At 35.6% G+C, this 22742-nt stretch overlaps 1 protein-coding gene across 1 annotated transcript in view; it reads right to left on the bottom strand.

Annotated features, from left to right (window-relative positions):
• The window catches only part of LOC142860170 (uncharacterized), a 72961-nt gene that overhangs the window by 26989 nt on the left and 23230 nt on the right, over positions 1 to 22742 (bottom strand). The window contains exon 6 of the mRNA XM_075991082.1: positions 3471 to 4247. Within this exon, the coding sequence (XP_075847197.1) occupies positions 3471 to 4247 (777 nt within the window). The remainder of the gene's footprint in view (positions 1 to 3470; positions 4248 to 22742) is intronic.

The following is a 22742-nucleotide window of genomic DNA, read 5'->3' as shown; positions in this document are numbered from 1 at the left end:
ATCTAAACCACTTATTGTCCATGTTATAATGCAGTTTGTGGGACTTTGAGATTTAGAATGAACTATAGAATTTTTTGGCTTTTTTAATGGAAGCAGTAGAATACAAAACACATCACCACTAGATTTCATTCATTATGTTTGTAGAATATTATCACTGTATATTATAATCCATTCATATGAATCCATATATTCTGATATGTATCAAGAGTATATATTGTGCATATCATAATTCCCATGAAGATTCTATTTTTAGGAACCATCATTTTACTTAAACATTAGTGACAAAGAAAAGCTATATGTGAAAGATGTTAAGACAAGTAACAAAGGACACCAAGTAGCTAAAAATAATTTTTTAATGTATTTTCAGGAGGCTTGCAAAATATCTGCACAAGCTTGAAAGATGAAGGTGATTTTTAAGATTAACTGTTAGCTAGTGATCAGTTCAGGGCAATAGCCTGTAAGATACTAATGGTTGTAGTTTTTATGTATTTTTCATAATCCCATCTGTATATATACATAATTACATATAAATATACATATTTACAGCAACATGTGGAAGTGGATGTATGTATGCATGTCATATCTTAAAGAAGAATTTGATATATTAACCCTCAAATTCTGGCTCATACTTTTTTGCCAAACTCACTTCTATGAAGATGCCATATCTTTACTAGAAATATTTATTGAAATTGAGAATCCTCACATAAGACACCAAAATATTCCAGTTTAAATATATTAATACTATACTCAGACTCACCTATTGGTATCTTATAGACCAAAACAGGTAATCACTTCTCCCTTTTGTCCTTTGGCCAGCAGCAACCCCAGATTTAAATAGTCTAATTCACTTACCTGATGTCATCCATTTTATAATATCTGTCCTTTATATGAGTCTTAATCTATGCCTTCCTGAAGGTTGTCTTATAAAATTGTCATTGTGCCTGCCAATGTATTTGTCCTTATCAAGGTCTTTATTCTGTCATTTTACTGAAGAAAACAAGGAACATCAGAACAAGGAGCATCAAAAGGGAAAGCTTTGGGGGATACTGTCTTGAAGTCTTTAAATAATTTCACAAGGACTTGTCAATGAACCCCCTTAACACTACCAATAACAGACAGTACTACAAACACCATTGCATATAATGTTTTATCTCTCTACTGTATTTAGCATTTATTGTCGAAGAGGTTAATTTAAATCTCATGTATGCATTAGCATAGTTTACAAAAATAATTTCATGATGTGGAAAATTCAAAGAAAGTAAAGTTGGTTTTTACATGTTCTCTTATAAAATCAGAATAATCACGGAGTTTACAGTAAGCAAAGGAGAGGACTTTCTGGCAAAGATACTTAGACCATAGCGTTTAAGACCAAGTAGTGACAAATAAGACATCATAAAATTAACTGCCATTCATAGATAGCAGATTACTAACTTTCAAAAAAAAGACTGTATTAAGATTAGGAAAACAACATTACAAGCTAAACGTCTGATATTGATTGTAGAACATACCTAGAACTATATGGTTAGATTAGGAAAACAACATTACAAGCTAAATGTCTGATATTGATTGTAGAACATACCTAGAACTATATGGTTATACACCGAAAAAGAGAGAGAATCAAAGAAGCAAACCAAAACAAAAATGCCACTAGCATTAAAACTAGACATAAACCTAAACAGAAATCTCAAAAAAATTATAAATCTGTTTGAGAGGTATTTTCTAAAGTTCAACAAGCTTAGCAATCAGAGAAATGCAAATTAACTATCCTTTGAAATCTTTTCCCCATATCATAATGACTAAGAAAAATAGCAATATTAATAAAGGATAACAAATATTGATGTATATCTGAAGAAAAGATAATAATTTATTCATATATTTGAGAGTTCACCTTTTGGTGACGCAGAATGAAATCAATGTGGAATTGCCTCAAAAAGCTAAAAGTGTTATATCAATCACTTTTTGCTAAATTTTATGCGGCTTAGGTATTGAGGGTAAGTGTCCTCATGAAAAGAATGTCACACTGTTCCTTCAGCTTCTAGTTTGTACCATTATTTGAGGAGAATTTATGTTTGTTCTAGAAGAATTACCAAAAGTTAGAAAGTACCACCTGCTACTATTATTCTGCTACAAGCTTAAGGTTTAAAATTATTCCTCTTTTCCTATCTTTTACCACCAACTACTGCATCGCTAAGCCTCCATCATAGAAATTACCTGCATATGTTTACTGCTAAAAGAGAGACCCACCTGCCGTCATAATTCAGACAATAAGAATATGTTCATCTATAAGTATCCTTTCAATATCATCCCCTCCCTTCAATTCAAAGGATAGTTCAGAACAGAATTATGAGATATGTAAAGAGTCAAAGGTGATGTAGGACTATAAAGAAGCACTGTTTTCAGCACACACCGGGAAATGTGTAATTAGGAACTCAGTGATTCATGAGAACTGAGCAAGGGCAAGCCAGATCAAAATTCCAGGTTTCTTTCCAACTAGCTCTCATAAGTTTACTTAATCCATGTATTTTTTTGCTATGTTCTAAAACCTACCACACATCCAGCTTCCTCCATCTCTGGTGGCAACATGCCTTCCTCAATTCCTCCTCCTACTTCCACTTTCTCCTTGCAAGACCTGAATATATCTCCTATTTAGCTTTTGTCCATTTAATTCCTATTATGACATATTGATATTGTTACTATTATCTACAAAACAGCTCACATTAATGTTATCATGCAATTAAAGTAAAAACTATCAAAACAAAAAGATGAAAAATGTCTAAGATATTTAACATTTTTATTGCAAAGAATGAATATACATGAAGTTAAAAATGAGGAGTTCTTTATATGAAATCACAAATAATTACAGGAAAATAATGTTTATGTAGAATATAATCACATTACCTAATCATCCATATTCCAAGATCTAAAATATGCATCAAAATCTGGAATAATGTGATTTTGGCTGGTTCTTTAACACATTACCTTGATATACAGTCAAGGAATGTTATTGCTTAATTCACTCCTACTGGAGATATTTACTTACTGATAATATTTTATATTTGAATGGTTACATCTTCCAAAATAGTGCATAATTAATTAATTTTATTATGAATGTTTCATGATTATAATATTTAAACCTGGACACAATATTTTTAAATTTATTAGAATTTAGTGCCAGATAATTACTGACTAAGCTTGGAAAGTAATTTAAGGATTTGAGTCTTTGAAATAATTTGTTCAGTATATAAATACAGGTAAACTGTATTAGTGTGAGTTAAACTAAGAAGTTTTAAGAAGTGTGCCCATTCCATGAATTTCCTGATGCCTTCTAAGTCTTGAGCATGTAGTAAAGGACTTGCCACATTCCTGACATGTGTAAAGTTTCTCACCAATATTGATACTGCAATGAGCTTAAAGATTTGCACGAAAAGTAAAGGACATCCTACATTCTTGACATCTGTAAGATTTCTCACCAGTATGAAGTTTGTGATGTCTATGAAGTGATGAGAAATGGGTAAAGAATTTGCCACACTCTTGACATCTGTAATGTTTCTCACCAGTATGGATTCTGTTATGTTTGTGAAGTGTTGAGACATCGTTAAAGGACTTGCCACATTCTTGACATCTGTAAGGTTTCTCACCAGTATGGATTCTGTGATGTCTAGAAAGTGTTGAGACATCGTTAAAGGACTTGCCACATTCTTGACATCTGTAAGGTTTCTCACCAGTATGGATTCTGTGATGTCTAGAAAGTGTTGAGACATCGGTAAAGGACTTGCCACATTCTTGACATCTGTAAGGTTTCTCACCAGTAATGATTCTGTGATGTCTGGAAAGTGTTGAGACATCGTTAAAGGACTTGCCACATTCTTTACATCTGTAAGGTTTCTCTCCAGTATGGATTCTGCAATGTTTGTGAAGATTTGACACCTGGTTAAAGGACTTGCCACATTCTTGACATCTGTAAGGTTTCTCACCAGTATGGATTCTGTGGTGAGCTTGAAGATTTGCATGACGAGTAAATGACTTTCCACATTCTTGACATCTATAAGGTTTCTCACTGGTGTGGATCCTGTGGTGACCTTGAAGATGTGCATGACGAGTAAATGATTTGCCACATTCTTGACATCTGTAAGATTTTTCACCAGTATGGATTCTGTGATGTTGTTTCAGTGTTGAGACGTAGGTAAAGGAATTCCCACATTCTTTACAACTGTAAGGTTTTTCACCAAAAGGGATTCTTTGGAGAGCTTGAGGACTTGCTTGATAGGAAAATGATTTATCACAGTTTTCAAATGTATATGCCTTCTCTTTGGAATTAATTCTCTTATGACTAGTGAGGTAGGAATATCTGTTGAAGCTCTTCCCACACTCCTTATAGTTGCATTGTCTCTCTTCATTTTGATTGTTTATATAAGGCTTCACTTGTTTCTGGTCATACTGGAACAAAAAATGGTGTGTGTTATAATAAAAAGTCTCTGTACACTTCTCAGGAATAATACCCTTCTACTATGTTTTTAAATAATGAGAAAATATGTACTGTGTTGTAGTGTTTTTGGCATTTTTTTTGGTCAACTGAGGGTTCTGGTACCTATTTTTCCTAAAACACTTAGAAAACAGCTTAATAGCATCAGTACCTGTGTAAGAATTTTCCCAAGTAAAACAGCTATCTATGATGTATTTTCAGTCTGATTTTATTGAGAACAACCTTCTCATGTGGATCTAAATTGCTTACTATGTCACAACTGTAATTAATATTTGTGGGAAATCTAGAGAATGCTTGATATAACACGTATCATTCAGTTTTCAGATTTTTCAACTTTCTTTGCAGATAAAAATATATTTTAGGACTTTAAGTGTATTTGTTTAGAAAAGAAACTTCTGTAAATGTGTGAGATCTAATGTGACAACATCCACAATAAGGTAGAGATTCCTGACCTATTTTGGCAAATTTATTCAGGATGGCTGGTGAGTAAAAATTATTTCAAGTATAACATAAACCTTTCTTTTACTCTCATCACCAAATTTTTAAAATATTCTTAAGTACAAGGTTTCTAGGTTAAAACTTACCGATATTCGAGATACCAGATTCAGGACAGAATCCTGTGTATTCTCCTGTGCAAATAGGTCTTGTGTTTGATGGGAATATAGACCTGGAAAATAGGAAATATTTAATTATACTATGTGGCATAAAAATCTCATGATTATTATTTATTCTTATGAAACAATATTCTCAAGGCAAATGATATAACATCTTTCATAACATACACTAAAGAATAAATAAAGTGGCAGGATATATTACCTTGAGCCTGTTTGGATGCTCACCTTCCTAGACCTGGATGGATGGGGAAGGACCTTGGACTTCCGACAGTGCAGGGAACCCTGACTGCTCTTGTGACTGGAGAGGGAAGGGAAGAGGAGTGGGGGGAGGAGGAAGGAAATGTGAGGTAGGGAGGAGGCAGAAATTATTAATAAAAAAATAAATAAAGAATAAAGAAAATATAAAATGGCAGGGTTGAAATTATATTAGCTCGAGCTTTTCAAACACAATTTTCAGAATAATAAATAAGACTATACTGGTTTGAGTAAAATGACCCCATATATTCAGACATCTGAATACATAGCCTGAAGATGGTGTATATTTATGGGTAGGATTAAGAGATATCAACTTAATGGAAAGTCTACATTCCTAGAGTCTTGATTTGAGATCTCTAAAGACTTCTGCTGCCACTAATAAGGTCTCTGACTCATATGGTGCTTCTATGTGGGACCTCTCACTGCTGTTCCAGCTCCCTGTAAACTACTCCTTCTGATTCATCAGCATTGGTCTTCCTTCTGTGCATTGTCTTTATCATGGTGTTTTATCACAGCAATTGAAAAGTAACTATTACAAAGCCCAAGTATAAAAAAATAATATTTGTTATGAAACTGTATTTTTATAGAAAAATCTCATCTCTTCAAACACTTGACATGAGCAAACAGAATAATATTTAAAGAAGACAGATTATTAATTAATAAAGAAAGAAGACATGAACAGCAGGAAACAGTTATTACTAATTGGTTCCCAGACAACCATGTATACCATTTGAAGGGATTAATAACTTTTCAGACATCAGAAATTCTTAAAAATGATCATATCATTGTAATCATATTTTTCTCTTTTTCTTACATATATTAAAGTCTAGTTTCTTGAGTTCTTTATATATTTTGGAGATCAAACCTATGTTTGTTGCAGGGTTGGTGAAGTTCTTCTCCCAATCAGTAGGTTGCCTTTTTGTCTTGATGACAGTGTCCTTTGCTTTACAGAAGCTTCTCAGTTTTAGGAGGTCCCATTTATTCAATGTTGCCCTTAATGTCTGTGCTACTGGGGTTATACGTAGGAAGTGGTTTCCTGTGTCCATGTATTGTAGACTACTTCCTACTTTCTCTTCTATCAGGTTCAGTGTGTTCAAATTAATATTGAGGTCTTAAATCCATTTGGACTTGAATTTTCTGCACGGTGAATGATATTGATCTATTTTCATTCTTCTACAGGTTGACATCCAGTTATGCCAGCAACATTTGTTGAAGATGCTTTCTTTCTACCATTGTATACTTTTAGCTCCTTTGTCAAAAATCAGGTGTTCATAAGTTGTAGGTTAATATCTGGGTTTTCTATTCTATTCCATTGGTCAGCTTCTCTGCTTTTATGCCCATACCGAGCTGTTTTCATTACTGTAGCTCTGTAATAGAGTTTGAAGTCAGGGATGGTAATGCCTCCAGAAGTTCCTTTATTGTATAAGATTGTTTTGGCTATCCTGGGTCATTTAAATATCCATATAAAATTGATCATTGTCCTCTCTAGGTCTGTGATGAATTTTGTTGGGATTTTTATGGGGATTGCAATTGAATTTATAGATTGCCTTTGGCAGAATTGCCATTTTTACTAAGCTGATCCTACCCATCCAAGAGCACGGGAGATCCTTCCATTATCTGATTTCCTCTTCTATTTCTTTCTCAATGCCTTAAAGTTCTTGTCAAATAGATCTTTCACTTCCTTTGTTAGAGTTATCCCCAAACACTTTATGCTGTTTGTGGCTATCGTAAAAGGTGATGTTTCTCTGATTTCCCTCTCTGCTTCCCTATCCTTTGTGTATAGGAGGGCTACTGATTTTTTTGAGTTGATCTTGTAACCTGTCACATCACTGAAGGTGTTTATCAGCTGAAAGAGTTCTTTTGTAGAGTTTTTGGGGTCACTAATGTACACTATCATATAATCTGTAAATAATGAAAGTTTGCTTCCTTTCTGATTCAAATCCCCTCGATCTCCTTATGTTGTCTTATATCTGTTATTTTATTTTAAACTGCCTCAAATTTATTGGAATGTTTCTCAGTTGTAGAATTTTTCTTGTGGGATTCTTTGTCTTTTATTTATAAAATCATATCATCTGCATATAAATTTTATTTGCTTTTATTCTTTCCTATTATTCACCTTTTGATCAACATAATTTTATTATGTTTCGTGAAAATTTCAAATACTCTATTAAATACATATTAAGAATTCAAATATCCTTTATTGTTCCCTATTTTACTGGAAAGATTTGAATTTCCCACAAGTTAGTTTGATTTGGTTCATAGGATTGCTATAAATTGCATGTTTTATTTTGAAGTTTGTCCCATTTCACTTGTTTCTTCAGAACTTTTATCTTGAAGGGTAGTTAATATTTCTCATGATGAACATCTAAAATTTGATTTTTAATTTCTTTATCTGGTAGATTACATTCATTGGCTCTCATTTGTTGATACATCCCTATATGTTTTATGTAAATCCTATGGTAAATGATATTCTGAATGTTCTTAGATTCAGTTGTTTTTTTGTTTTTGTTTTTTTGTTGTTGTTGTTTTTTAGGTTTTTGGAGACAGGGTTTCTCTGTAGCTTTGGAGCCTATCCTGGAACTAGCTCTTGTAGACCAGGCTGGTCTCGAACTCACAGAGATCCACCTGCATCTGCCTCCCGAGTGCTGGGATTAAAGGCGTGCGCCACCATCGCCCGGCTTTAGATTCAGTTTACAAATATTTTCTTGAGGATTTTTGTATATATGTTCAGGAGGAAATTGTCATATCATTCATGTACTTTTTGAGCATATAAGTGGTTCAGGTATCAGTGTCACTTTCCTTATGAGAAGAATTTCACAGTGATCTGCTGCTTTTACTTTGTAGAATGGTATGAACAGTATTCATGCTAACTGAAGAAGAATTGTTGAAAGATACCATGTAACACTAACTTCCACAATTCTAATCAAAATAATATTTGATGTCTAATTGCTTTTACACAAATGATTGCATCTCTACACTTTCATTTCTATAGCTTCCCATAGAACTTGACATCTAAAAGGTGACCCACAAGTTCTCATGCTGCAGAAAACAAGAAAGCATTCTAATCCATGTAGGAAGTAGAAAAAGACAAGATCTCCTGAGAAAATTGGGAGTATGGGGACCTTGGGAGGGGTTTGAATTGGAGGTGAGAGGAAAGGAGGGGAGCAGAGGAAAATGTAGAGCTCTGTAAAAATCAATTAAAAAATTAGAACTAAGTAGGATGTTTATATCAAACCTGTTCCATATAACATGCAGAGCTTATTCAGGACAGAACAATTATAAATGTTAAAGGAAAAAAGTGATAAATTTCTACATGAAAACCATGCTTCCTTCACACAACATGACAGCTGTACATGTGAGCTCAAGGGATTAGGACAGAATGCATCAGACATGAAAAAGCTCAAGCTAGATAAAACTCCAGTGAAGAAAGGGTGAAAGGACATGGAGACCCACTCCTTTGTGAGATGCTTATATCATCTGGTAGATGCTTAGAGAAAAGGAATAAAATTTGATTTAAGGATGTTCACCTCCTGAAAGTTTGATTATATTGTAGGCCAGGCTCAAAGCCCTTTGAGTATAAAAGAAAAAGAGAAAAACAGCAAAGATGTCTGGAAAAAGAGAATGTAGGAGGTGTTTGAGAATTGAATATAATCAAATGACATTGTAAGGTATTCCAAAATAATTAATACAAATATTGAAAATAATAGGTTATCTATACACAAATTTTCTTCTCCGAAGAAAATGAATTGCAGAATACATCACAAAGAAAAATAAGAGAATACACAAGTTTTATATGGAAATTAACATATAAATTTTAATATACAGAGATTGTAGATGATTTTAAAATAGATGAATAATATGTATGTTTCTAAACAATTCATGATTCTAAATGAATACTTTTACAAAAATAAAGTTACTTTTAAATCCTGTAGAATTTAAAGCAAAGAAAAATAATGCCATCTTCCAAAATGAGTACCACTATAAAAGTTATATTTTCTGATTTTGTGTTATATTACACAACAATGAAAACCATGTAATACTGTCTTGAGAGCATACAAGTAGATTTGAACCAGTACAGAGAAATACTCTTTCGTACACTGTGAAAGTTTTATTTTATTATAATGATTTTTTTTCCTTTCAGTATTGTTCATTTATGGCCTGATGACAGTTAAGAATATGGCAACAAAGCATCTTTCTTTCTCTTTGGACCATAATTTAAGTTTATTTTTACATTTTTATGTGAAAAACACCTAGAAAATATTTTGTGATAATTATTCTATGTGAATTTTTATATCATTTTCATTAAAGATCTTTGCAAACCCCACTGCAGTGGTGAATTTCTCCAAGTCTTAGGATTCCCACAAATGCCAATGCTTCTTTTTGGCTTACCTTGTTCATTGCCTTCTTTTTCTCTAATGTTCACATTCCAGGGCTCTTTGCTTTGTTCAAGACAACTGATCAGATTTGGTTTTGACACTGAAATACCTGCATGTTGTAACAGACATATGACCTTATCACGGGATAACAGTAAAACACATGGGTTTCTAGTACATCATCATAGTGATTATATAAGAAGACAAATAATGTAAAATTCAGGATATAATTTCCTAAATGTTCTCGTCTAAAATTTTAAAATATTCAAACTCATTTTTATTAATATTCTATACCCTGTGTTCTTTTTGAGATTTCTATTGGATATAATGAGTCATAAATTTGCTAATATATAATATATGGTGAAGGCGTAAGTCACAAACAATGCCACACCAATTTGGGATTATGATTAATAGGGTGATATTTATTTAAAGGGGAAAAACTTACAGATCACTGTCCCAGGCAACAGCCCTCTACGCAACCAGGAGTCTAGTCGCCGGCAGAGCAGGAAGTGAAGAGAGAGAGGAGAGGGAAGTGGCTGCTTTTTTAAAGGGAGAGAGACCACGCCCAAATGGGCTGGTATCTCAGCGGCTATTGGCTGGAGGAGTGGGAGGACCTCCCGCAACACCTCCCCCTTCTGTTTAAATAAGAGAGTTCTAAACCTACTATGAAATTATATACAATAAGTACAAATATCCTATTCTAACTAGCTTAGGTCTTGTATAATAAATAACTTGGCCAAGTCATGAGAGAAAGTAACTACATTTATATAGTCTTCAACCCCATCAAAGATCTGAGAAGGGAAATAATGTTACCTGGGTAATTAGGAAGTTTAGTAAAACAACTTCCAAAACATGCAACAAATCACAGAGACAACTAGCTACCTAGGCAATCACCCAAAGTCACATTAGCAGCGTTGAAGCAACCAACTTTGGCTAAGGCCTAACATAACTGACACACCATTTTCAAAGGCAAGCAACTTTCAAAACTATCTTACCCTGTCTTGGCAGGATAAGACAGTCCTGTTTTATCCATTGATGCATGCTCTGTATCTTTGTCGGTGGTTGAGGTACGGGCATTTCTTTGCCCCAAGGCCAGTTCTGACAAAAAGAAAGGCTCCAGGTGGAGTGTCTTTGGTGCTCAACATTCTCTCAGGAATAGAGTGGTGCTGCCAGGAGCAATTGTGTCTCACTACCACAAAACTCTGAGTTAGATTAAAGGCCATTTTCTACAGCTCTTTGAAGAAGTTGAAGATTATCTATCTATACTGAGTATAATCTCTATATATCTAAAGAACCTGATTAGTCTAATTATAAATGACAAACTTAGATGACTATTAGTCTATATAATTCTCAATATCTATCTAACTTAAAGACTAAGACAATAAACGACTGTGAAACAAATGAGGACAATGACCTCCAAATATAAACAATGTAAAAATATACATTGCAGTAGGTAAATATATATCAATACACAAACATTATATAAGTATCTTAATTAGAGGTAGAAATGTACACTGCAATATGGTAAATATATACAATATATATATCAATACAATATATGTCAATACATAAAAATGTTTTAAACAGAGGTAGAAACATGAATGCATACAATAGTCAATACAATTTAACTTTGTATCAATATACAAGAATCTATATCAATATATTTTTCTAACAACAGTAAATCACAATTACAAATCTATTATCCCATCATCCCTCTTTTTTTTTTCAAAATGATCCCTGAGCTTATAAAATTCCTCCCCCAACCCTCAATCGTATACTAATTATAATCAACCCCTAAATGATGTCCCTAAACCCAAGGGCAAACTTTACTGGGAGAGGGGACGTCGTCCTCTAAAATTACTTCCAGCTGTCATAGGGGCGACGTTCTTTCTGGGGGATCCTGTGAAAGTAAAATGATGGTTAAATTTCAAGATCAATGTCTTTTAAAATTGCAAATAGTCTCTGAGTATTTTGTGGAGGTCTGGCCAGAATGTTGTACAAGATGTGCACCATTTCAGCTAACCAAGTTGGAACTGTCTTGTGCAGCTGGTACCCAAAGCAGGTCTTGTTGTAGCGCTATCAGTATCATGACGTCATATCAACCAGGTGGAGTTGTTGTTATGGGGCCCCATCTTCTTCCTGGAAACTTCAAATGTCACTTCAGGAAAAACTCATTGTTCATTATGAAAAACTTAAGCATTAATCATATAGACATATATATATATATATATATATATATATATATATATATATATATTCAATGAAAGACATGATAGATATATTCAATGAAAAGTATGATAGATATGAAGAAAAGCAAAGATGTTTTCTAAACTCATATTTCTTTCTGTCCCATATCATGGCTCTTGACATGAGACAGAAACTCCAGAAACTCTGGGTTTTTCTCTTACTAACAGGCTTGGAATTGGAGAAGGACTGAGCCAGAGTCCAACTTCAAAACCAGCTTTATAAATTTAGAAATATGGTTTAATATTACTTACACAACCCTTTCAGTTTTCTTGATATTTCCTATTGGGCAGGTATTTTTCCATCTGTCAGTATCCAAATATCCAGGGTCCCTTGAATTTTTCAAAGATGAGTGTTTTCCTGTGGAGATAAGAACAGAACCCTGCCCCCATTCTATATGTTTTTCTTACCACCTGTATGAATATCATCATTGTGGATGAGTTGTCATTTCTCCTTTCCAAGAGGTTTCTCCTCTTCAAATCGAAACTTTATTAATTTTGATGGTATCCACAATTTTTCTTCTCCTGTGGAAACAAGAGCAAAACCCCTTCCCCAACGTAGCACATCTCCTGGCTTCCATTGAGAGGTCAGCACATCTTTGAAATAAATCGGTTGATTTAGTTCAGCAGACTTTTCCATTATCCAATGTCTCTCTGCTGCTGTCGTTCCTTTCTCATTAGCGTTAAGAAAATTCAAGGTTAATAAAGCATTATGTAATCTATTTCTGGGGGTATTTTCAGTCCCTTTCTGTTTGTTCAGCATATCCTTTATAGTACGATTTGATCTTTCTATAACTGCCTGACCTGTAGGATTGTTTGGTATACCTGTAATGTGTTTTATATTATAATAATCAAAAAAGCATTTCATTTTCTTAGATACATATGCTGGACCATTATCTGTCTTTATTTGTGCAGGTATACCCATGATGGCCATAACTTCCAATAAATGTGTGATTACTGAATCAGCCTTTTCTGAGCTCAGGGCAGTAGCCCATTGAAAACCTGAATACGTGTCTATGGTGTGGTGTACATATTTTAATTTACCAAATTCCATAAAGTGGAACACATCCATCTGCCAGATTTCATTTCTCTTAGTACCCTTTGGGTTACTCCCTGCAGGCAACGGTGTTTGATTATAGAAAGAACAAGTAGGACATCTCTTTATAATGTCCTTAGCTTGTTGCCAAGTAATGGAAAATTCTTTCTTTAGGTCTTTACTATTGACATGATGCTTCTTATGAAATTCTGAGGCCTGCAACACACTTCCAATCAATAATTGATCAATCTCAGCATTGCCTTGGGCTAGAGGACCAGGCAGACCTGTATGGGACCGGATGTGTGTTATGTACATCGGACAAAGCCTGTTCCTGATTATGTCTTGTACCTGGATAAACAATGAAGTCAACTCTGTGTCATCTGGTATAAATTCAGCTGTCTCAATATGCAAGATAACTCTTTCTGCATATTGTGAATCTGTAACTATATTAAGAGGTTCTTTAAAATCCCTTAGCACCATAAGAATGGCATATAATTCTGCCTTCTGGACAGAATTATAAGGGCTTTGTTCCACCTTACTCAATTCATCTGACTTGTAACCTGCTTTCCCTGATTTATTTGCATCAGTATAGAAAGTACGGGCTCCAGTTATTGGAGCATCATGTACAATTCTAGGAAGAATCCAAGAAGTTCTTTTTATGAGGTTAAGTCTACCACTTTTGGGATAGTTGCTATTAATTTCTCCCAAAAAATTAGCACAAGCTCTTTGCCACGGTTCATTGTCTTCCCATAACTTTTTTATTTCTTCAGTAGTAAAAGGCACTATAATTTCTGCTGGGTCTATACCTGCTAGTTGACGAAGTCTCAGCTTACCTTTTATAATTAATTCAGAGACTTTTTCCACATAAGTTTTTAGTTTTTTACTTGGTTTATTAGGTATAAATATCCACTCTAAAATAATATCTTCCCTCTGCATTAGAATCCCTGTAGGAGAAATTCTGGAAGGCAATATGACTAGGATGCAGCTAAGATTTGGGTTCACCCTATCCACATGTGCCTCCTGTAATTTTTCCTCAATCATTGTCAGTTCCTTTTCTGCTTCAGCTGTCAGTTCTCTTGGACTATTCAAATCTTTATCACCATCTAAGGTTTTGTTTAAATGAACTACTAGATCAGGTGTTATCCCAACAGCTGGTCGTAGACTGGAAATGTCTCCTAACAATCTTTGGAAGTCATTAAGAGTCTTTAAGCGGTCTCTCCTAATTTGTGCCTTTTGCGTTTTAATTTTCTCTAACCCTATTCTGTAACCTAGGTAATTAATAGAATTTCCTCTTTGAATCTTTTCAGGGGCAATTTGTAATCCCCACCTAGGCAAGACTTTCTTTACTTCTTCAAACATCCTTTCTAAAGTATCTTTATTTGAATCAGATAACAAGATGTCATCCATGTAATGATAAATGATGGACTTGGGGAATTGTTTACGAATTATTTCCAATGGCTTACTTACAAAATATTGGCACAGTGTAGGACTATTGAGCATACTATTGAGTCCACTGATATCTCTTATTAGGCTGAGAATTATTATAAGTAGGCACTGTGAAGGCAAATTTTTCTCTATCCTTTTCTTGTAACGGTATAGTGAAAAAACAATCTTTCAAATCAATAACTATAAGAGGCCATCCTTTTGGTAACAGAGAAGGCAAAGGAATTCCAGACTGTAGTGGGCCCATAGGTTGAATTACTTTGTTGACAGCTCTTAGATCTGTCACCATTCTCCATTTACCAGATTTCTTTTTTACAACAAACACAGGAGAATTCCAAGGGCTGGTTGATTCTTCAATATGGTGAGCATCTAGTTGCTCTTGCACCAGCTGTTCCAATGCCTGTAGTTTATCTTCAGCTAGAGGCCACTGTTTGATCCATATTGGCTTCTCAGTTAGCCATTTTAAAGGTAGGGCTGTTGGTACCTCTAAAGGTTTGGTATTTGCTGTATGTTCTTGTACAGCCTGAATGGCTGGTGACCTTTTTCCATAATACCTCATCATATCCTTCCCCGAATTATGAATTCCTGGAAATACAGGAATGTTAATCTGGGTATTCCATTGCTGTAGCAGGTCACGGCCCCATAAATTTATGGCAATATTGGCTATATATGGCCTTAGTCTTCCTATTTGCCCTTCGGGCCCTATGCATTCAACCCATCTTGTGCTTTGTTTTACACGAGATAGGGTTCCAATTCCTAGGAACTGAACATCTACCTCTTGAAGAGGCCAATTCAGATGCCAAGATTCTGGGGTAATGATACTTACATCCGCACCTGTGTCTAATAAGCCTTCAATAAAAGTGCCATTTATACAGACTTTAGCTTTGGTCTTTGATCATTAATAGAAGTCTGCCAAAATATACGTTTACTCTGTCCTACTGGGTTTTTTGACTCATCCTCCACACGTAATTCATCATTTAGACCAGTATTACTTTTTACAGCAGAAATTGGAGCTTTTAATTTTCTTGGTGAGGCACGTTCTCCACTGTGACTGGGAATGACTGGGCCACTGTTGGCTTGGGGGCCTGCGAGAGGCCCCCCATGGAGTTTCCCGATGATATCGGATTGCCCCGTCTATCTGTTGTTGACCTACATTCGTTGGACCAATGCCTGCCTTTACCACATCTCCTACATATACCTGAAGGCCGAGGTCTCCTATTTTTGTCATTCCCAGAAGAGATATTATTCCTAGAAATTCTTTGCCTGCAATCCCTTTGTAAATGTCCTAATTTACCACAATTAAAACACCTGGCAGTTTGATGTCTCCTCATTGCTTTGGAAATCACTTCTCCTACCCAAGATTCATCATTATAGCTAAACGTCTCAACATTCATCGTATGCTGAATCCATTCATCCATAGGTGCTGATCTAGACTTTAAAGGCCCAATTATCTTTTTGCATTCTATGTTTGCATTCTCAAAAGCTAGAGATTCAAGAAGTATTCGTCTAGATTCTGGGTCTGTTACCCCTATGTCCAGAGCCTTAATCAATCTTTGCAAAAAGTCAATAAAGGGTTCTCTCTGTCCCTGCCTAATTCTGGTATATGATTCAACCCTTTTTGCTGGATCTTGTATCCTATTCAAAGCATTTAAAGCTGCTTGGTGACATAGACACAGTACTTCATCGTCATAAAGAGCTTGGACCTGTGGATCAGCATATTCTCCTGCACCAAGAATTTGATCTTGGGAAACCTCAATACCTTTTGCTCTTCCTTGCTGTTCCATATGTTTGGATTCTTCTCTGAAATAAATTCCAAACATCAAGGAAGGTCCCTTATCTAAAACTGCAGACACTAACTGATGGAAATCATGGGGGATAGCTCTAGCATTAGAAGCCCAAGTCTTTATCATTTCCTTTACATATGCATTGTGCAAGCCAAAATTAACAACAGCTTGCTTAATTTCTTTCAGATCATTCATTGCTATTGGTGTCCATCTAGCTTCTCTGACTCCCTTTGAGCCTTTAGAAGTTGACGCTTTGTCAGAATTAAGTACAGGGTATGTCGCTAGAACCCTGGGTAAGCCAGTTCTAATAGCTGGTGGAGGCATTGTATCCTGTCCTTGTGCCTCCTTACTCTGTTCACCAGCTGCAGTAATTTCTCCAATCTTTTCAAACCTTTTTATCATTGTCTCTCTTAAATCCTGAATCTCCTGACCTGTATATATTTCCAGTGATTTCACTGAGGTATCAATATTTTGGTCCCCATTCTGCACCTGTGATTCCAAAGTTTTAATTTTTTCCTTCAAAGATAACATGTCCTCCTTAAACTTTTCTTGTATATCATGTAGATTCCCATCTTGGAGGTACATTCTGTCTGTTACCTTATCAAAACTTTGTGATAAACTCTGAAGGTCAAATTCAACAGCCTGAACCCTTTCAGGTAACTTTCTAATACCCTTGGATATGGAATCAATTTTGTCTGTCATAGTATCCACTTGTTCAGATAACTTCTGATTTTCAATAATTTTAATCCTGTCAATTAGTTGTTCATTATTAGTTCGTAAAGATTCTATCATTCTTAGGAGTGCCATATTCTTCTGTTCATTATTAGTTTGTAAAGATTCTATCATTCTTAGGAGTGCCATATTTTTCTGTTCATTATTAGTATGTAAAGATTCAATCATTCTTAGGAGTGCCATATTCTTCCTTAATGATAGAATATGGAAAAGAAAACTGAAGCCTAGTAACAAGCAAATTAAGGTATTCCCATAATCATATAAACCTTGTATGATGTAATTCATTGTATTAGTAAATATAAAATTACTAATCCATTGTATTAGTGAAAACAAAGCAGTAAAATTTGCGTTAGAAACGAAAATTGCCATATTACCTATTGTCCAGCAGGTGGCGCTGTTGCAGAATCGCGATGAAAACATGGTCCTGTTTCAGTGCCTTAGTAGATGTTAAAAACTGGAAAACGCAAGTTTCTCAACAAAGTAAATGTAATTAAATCAATTCCAGAGACGCAACCAGAAACCCAGAATCCAGGGGTAGAGAAGAGCAATCTGGAAGCTGCTTATGCCTCCACGTGACAGAGTCACCCTGAGGGGTTGCAGCTTTCAGCAACCGCGTGCTCTGGTTTGCGCCACTTTAGAGCTGTGCTTGCAAGAGAGATTTAAAAACAATTCAGAAAAGAGCAAACCACGGGAGGCCAAGGCCGCCGCTGCAAGGCACAGGCAGCGGCTGAGGAAGCAAGGGCTCCCGCCAAGCCGAACTTGCGGCCGCCAAGCTGAACTTGCGGCCGCCAAGCCGAACTTCCGGCTGCCAAGCCGAACTCGCGGCTGCGAGCCGGGAGAGGTTCTAAAACCAAACGTTGGGTGCCAAATGAAGGCATAAGTCACAAACAATGCCACACCAATTTGGGATTATGATTAATAGGGTGATATTTATTTAAAGGGGAAAAACTTACAGATCACTGTCCCAGGCAACAGCCCTCTACGCAACCAGGAGTCTAGTCGCCGGCGGAGCAGGAAGTGAAGAGAGAGAGGAGAGGGAAGTGGCTGCTTTTTTAAAGGGAGAGAGACCACGCCCAAATGGGCTGGTATCTCAGCGGCTATTGGCTGGAGGAGTGGGAGGACCTCCCGCAACAATATGGTGTGTCTGAAAGTAAAATATATTGTAATAGTTTGAATGATCAGTGTTATCTCCAAGAATCAGAAATATATTAACAAAGTAAAGTTTCAAAAAGCATTCTGTTCTATATGATGAACTTTAAAATTTTATTAAATAAGCATGTCAAAGTCAGGGAGATAATTTGGCATAGTTGCAAAACACACATATATGAAACAATTATAAATAAAAAGGAATCATAAAATAAAAGTCTCACCGACAGAGAGCATATTATTGTAGGTCTCCAACATGACATCCCTGTACAAAGTCCTCTGAGCAAAGTCCAGGCAATCCCACTCATCTTGAGAGAAGTCTATTGACACATCCTCAAATGTCAAGATTTCCTGTCATGAAAGAAAACAGTTTATCAAGTGCCAAGGTACAAAGCTCTTTATGTATTCTAAGAATACATCAGATCATCATAAAACTTGGTTTGTTCTTGATTAGCATTATTCTGAAAGACATATTCTAAATTACAGTCTATACTAAAATCTGTGTGAGGAAGCATGAGAGACAAAGTGAACTAGGACAAATTTCAGCTGTAAATTCACAGGCTGGAATAAGGTATGTGAGTGGGAGGCAGATATTTCATGTGCAGTTCCAGACAATGACAGTGTGAATCATCAGTCAAAGGCCTCTACCCTCATGGGAAATCATTGCTGTACAAGAGAGTGGCTGGAGAAACATGAGTTATAAAAATGACACTAGGCATGTCTACACTGTTGTCAATTGAATATTTGCCCCAAGTCAGGTGTGTAGAAAGAGGTAGAACTGCTATACCCAAGAAGGATGCAGAGATTCTTATGGCAAATGGGTCCAATTGCATCAGTGGGAAAGACCATGGAACAGCTGACAACCGTGTGTGGTGGGTTGGAAAGAGACTGAATTCTAAGACCTGAAAAACTTCTGAAAAACACTGTGGGTAAATTGATAAATGATAAGTAAAGGCAGTAGATTAGGTTTGTCATCCATGGCTTAGATCATCTTTTATCAAAAACTTACTCACACCTAAAAATACAGGGTTCCATCAGTTTCAAGAACACCAGAGGAGAATGAGGACTACATCACAATAAGTTACTCAGGATAAATATGTTCTTATAAATTGAATTTTTAATATTCCTTCTATTTCTGTTATAAGAAACAATTTGAAGAGTGTATTTTCTTTTTTAAAAAATTCATAGAATTCTTTCATAGTCATTCTAATGGATGTGTAGTAATATTTTACTGTACTTTTTAGTTCATTTCTCCAAGATAGGTAACACTGGACAGCTTTTTCTGTAAGTTTATCAGCCATTTCTTGACCTTTGGATAAACATTTATACAGATCTGTTGTTCATTTTTACTTGTCTGTTTTTATTTCACTAGAAATGTTTTTTATTTGTGCTCTAGATATTAACTCTTGTAATATACTGTTTGCAAAAATTTTTTCCTAACCCAGAAACTGTCTCTTCACTATATCACATCCTATGATGGATGATAGTAAAGATTCACCTATTTTTACTATTCTCATTTTATTTGTGTTAATGGTTTGCCTGCATTTGTTTATGAACCACGTGCTTGTGTACCCAGCAAATCCAGAATATGGTATTGGATCACCTAGAACTGCAGTCATAGATGATGATGAGCAGCCATGTGGGTGCTGGGACATGAACCTAGGTCCATTTCAAGAGCAGTTGTTCTTAATTTCTAAGCCATTTCTCCAGACCCCTGTGCAGTTTTTTTTCCTTTTAACAGTAATGCCTTAAAGTTAAAAAGAAAAACAAAGTAAGTGGCTATTAAAAAAACTAAAGTATTTCCCTACAGAATGTGGATGTAGTAAAGGTCTTTCAAATAGGATCCTGCTTTTCCATGGATTAAGTCAAAAACTGACAAGCAGGTCTTGACAAAACTGAAAAAAAAATCTAAACAGCTAACAAAATAATTAACCAGGTAAAGTGGAATCCCACAGAATGGAAGAAACTTTTTTCTCTTTATTCAAAATAAGGCACTAATTTAAAAACAGAATATTGAAAGGAAGAGAAAATTGATAATCAATAGCTCAAGCATGTTCATAGTCTCTTCCAATTAGGGATTTGCATATGTAACAATCTGAAAATTTCATTGTACCCCTTTCTAGGCACAGGACTGACAACAAATGTAGAAGGGTGTGAAGAAAACAGAATCCTAATTGTTTGTTGCTTAGATTGAAAAAGAGTGAAGCCACCATGGGTAACATATGGATACTTCTCAAAAAGCTTGGTTATAAAGAGATATAACCAAACAAAATTCAGAACTGAGGAGTCCAATCTGAATGGCTACCTCTACAAATTATTTCTCACAGAAGTATCACAAAACTGCATTTTAAGGCTGAAATTGTAAAATAATGTATTTTATATCACTCATGTATATAAAATTTTTTGTTTGCTTTTCGAGACAGGGTTTCTCTGTGGTTTTGGAGCTTGTCCTGGAACTAGCTCTTGTAGACCAGGCTGGACTCAAACTCACAGAGATTCACCTACCTCTTCCTCCTGAGGGCTGGGATTAAAGGCATGTGCCACCAAATCCCTCCAGACTTATAATATTTTGTATTACATAGGTAAACCAATACTATGATGGCATAAAAAGATCATTCATTATGATAACACCTCCTTCATCCAGCCATACAGTGGTATTCAAGATTCACCATCCTCAAACCAATGTAGGTGATACTTCACAACCATGGATATAAAGAGAGATTTCACACAATCATTTAAGTGGTGAAGAAGCATCCTTCTGCAACCTTGTAGAACTCTGAAACACAGCTTGCTCCAATACTGGGGGAACTTAAGAGGAGAGCAAACGGCCATTCAGTGGGACCCCCCACTCTCTAGGACCTCCACAGTGAGACAAAACCCCGGGTTCCTTTCTTGAAAGCCCTAGACCAGCCAGCAGGAAGTTTCCTGAAAGTAGGCTCCCCCAAAATCCAAACCCATCCAGGGGCCCATCCAAACTACTAGCCACACCCCCATCTAAGTGCTGAGAGCTTGCTATAATACTGAGGGGACCAAGAGCTTGCTACAACACTGAGGGGATTAAGAGAGAGCACCAAGAGAGTAAACCAGGAATGAAGACGAAGAGAGCAGGCTTATAGAGTCCTCAGAGGCTTTCTGAGACAGACATTGACATTACAGAGTAGATGAAGAAAAACTTTCAAAACACTCAGATAGCTACTGCAAGGATTGGACCAAGACACAAAGACACTACTGGCCTCATTTGAAGGAAGAGATAGGTAGGCGCCAATGCAAGAATTCCTCCAACAACATATAAAGCAACATGGTAACACCAGAACCCAGTGGTCACACAATAGGAAGCCTTTTCATCCTAACCCAGAAAAAGTAGAAGAAACAATTTTAAATGTAACTTTAAGAAAATGATGCAAACATTTAAAGGAAAATGAAAAACTCCCTTAATGAAATGGAGGAAAGGACAAAAAAATGGAACAAACTAATAAATCCCTCAAAGAAAACCAAGAAAAGGCCATCAAACAAATGAAGACAATATTTCAGGACTTGAAGACTGAAATAGACATAAAAAGAAAACACAAACTGAGCAATTCGAGATATGAAAAATCTGGGTAAATAAACAGGAACTACAGAGACAAGTATAATCAACAGAATACAATAGATAGAAGAAGTCTCAGGTGCTGAAGATATTATAAATAAAATAGATTCATTTGTCAAAGAAAACATTAAATCCAACAAATTCTTAACACAAAACATCCAGAAAATCTGGGACAACATGAAAAGACGAAACCTAAGAACAATGGGCATAGAAGGGGGATAAGAAGTCCAGCTCAATGGTACAGAAAATATATTCAACAAAATAATAGAAGAAAACTTTTCCAAACTAAAGAAGGATATCCCTCTGAAGGTACAATAAGCTTACAAAACACAATATAGACTAGATAAAAAAGATCCCATTGCCACATAATGATCAAAGCACAAAACATACAGAATAAAGAAAGAATATAAGAGCTGCAATGGAAAAAGTTCAGGTAACATATAAAGGTAAAGCTATCAGAATTACACATGACTTCTTTATGGAAACCATGAAAACCAGAAGTTCCTCAATAGATGTGCTGCAGACACTAAAAGACCATGGATTCAAGCCCAAACTACTATAACTAGCAAAGCTTACAATCAGCATTGATGGAGAAAGCAAGATATTTCAGGACAAAAACAGATTTAAGCAATACATATCCACAAACCATGCTCTATAGGAAGCACTAGAAGGAAAACCCCAACCCAAGGAAACTAACTGCACCCACAAAAACACAGGCATCTGAGAAGCCCCTACCAACATAACCCAAATAATGGAAACACACAAACATTAGTACTGAAAAATAAGCAGAATTAACAACCACTGGTCATTAATATTGCTTAGTATCAACGGACTCAATTTACCTATAAAAAGACACAGGCCAAGAGAATGGATAAAAAACAGGATCCAGTCTTCTGCTATATATAAGAAACACACCTCAACCTCAAAAACAGACACAAACTCAGAGTAAAAGATTGGAATAAGGTTTTCCAATCAAAAGCAACTAAGAAACAAATGGGTGTAGCTATCCTAATATCTAATAAAATAGACTTCAAACTAAAATCAGTC

The sequence above is a fragment of the Microtus pennsylvanicus genome, chromosome 1 (assembly GCF_037038515.1).
Source record: "Microtus pennsylvanicus isolate mMicPen1 chromosome 1, mMicPen1.hap1, whole genome shotgun sequence".
Lineage (NCBI taxonomy): Eukaryota > Metazoa > Chordata > Mammalia > Rodentia > Cricetidae > Microtus > Microtus pennsylvanicus.
The sequence above is the reverse complement of the archived record's forward strand: the minus strand, read 5'-3'. Positions and strand labels throughout refer to the sequence as shown.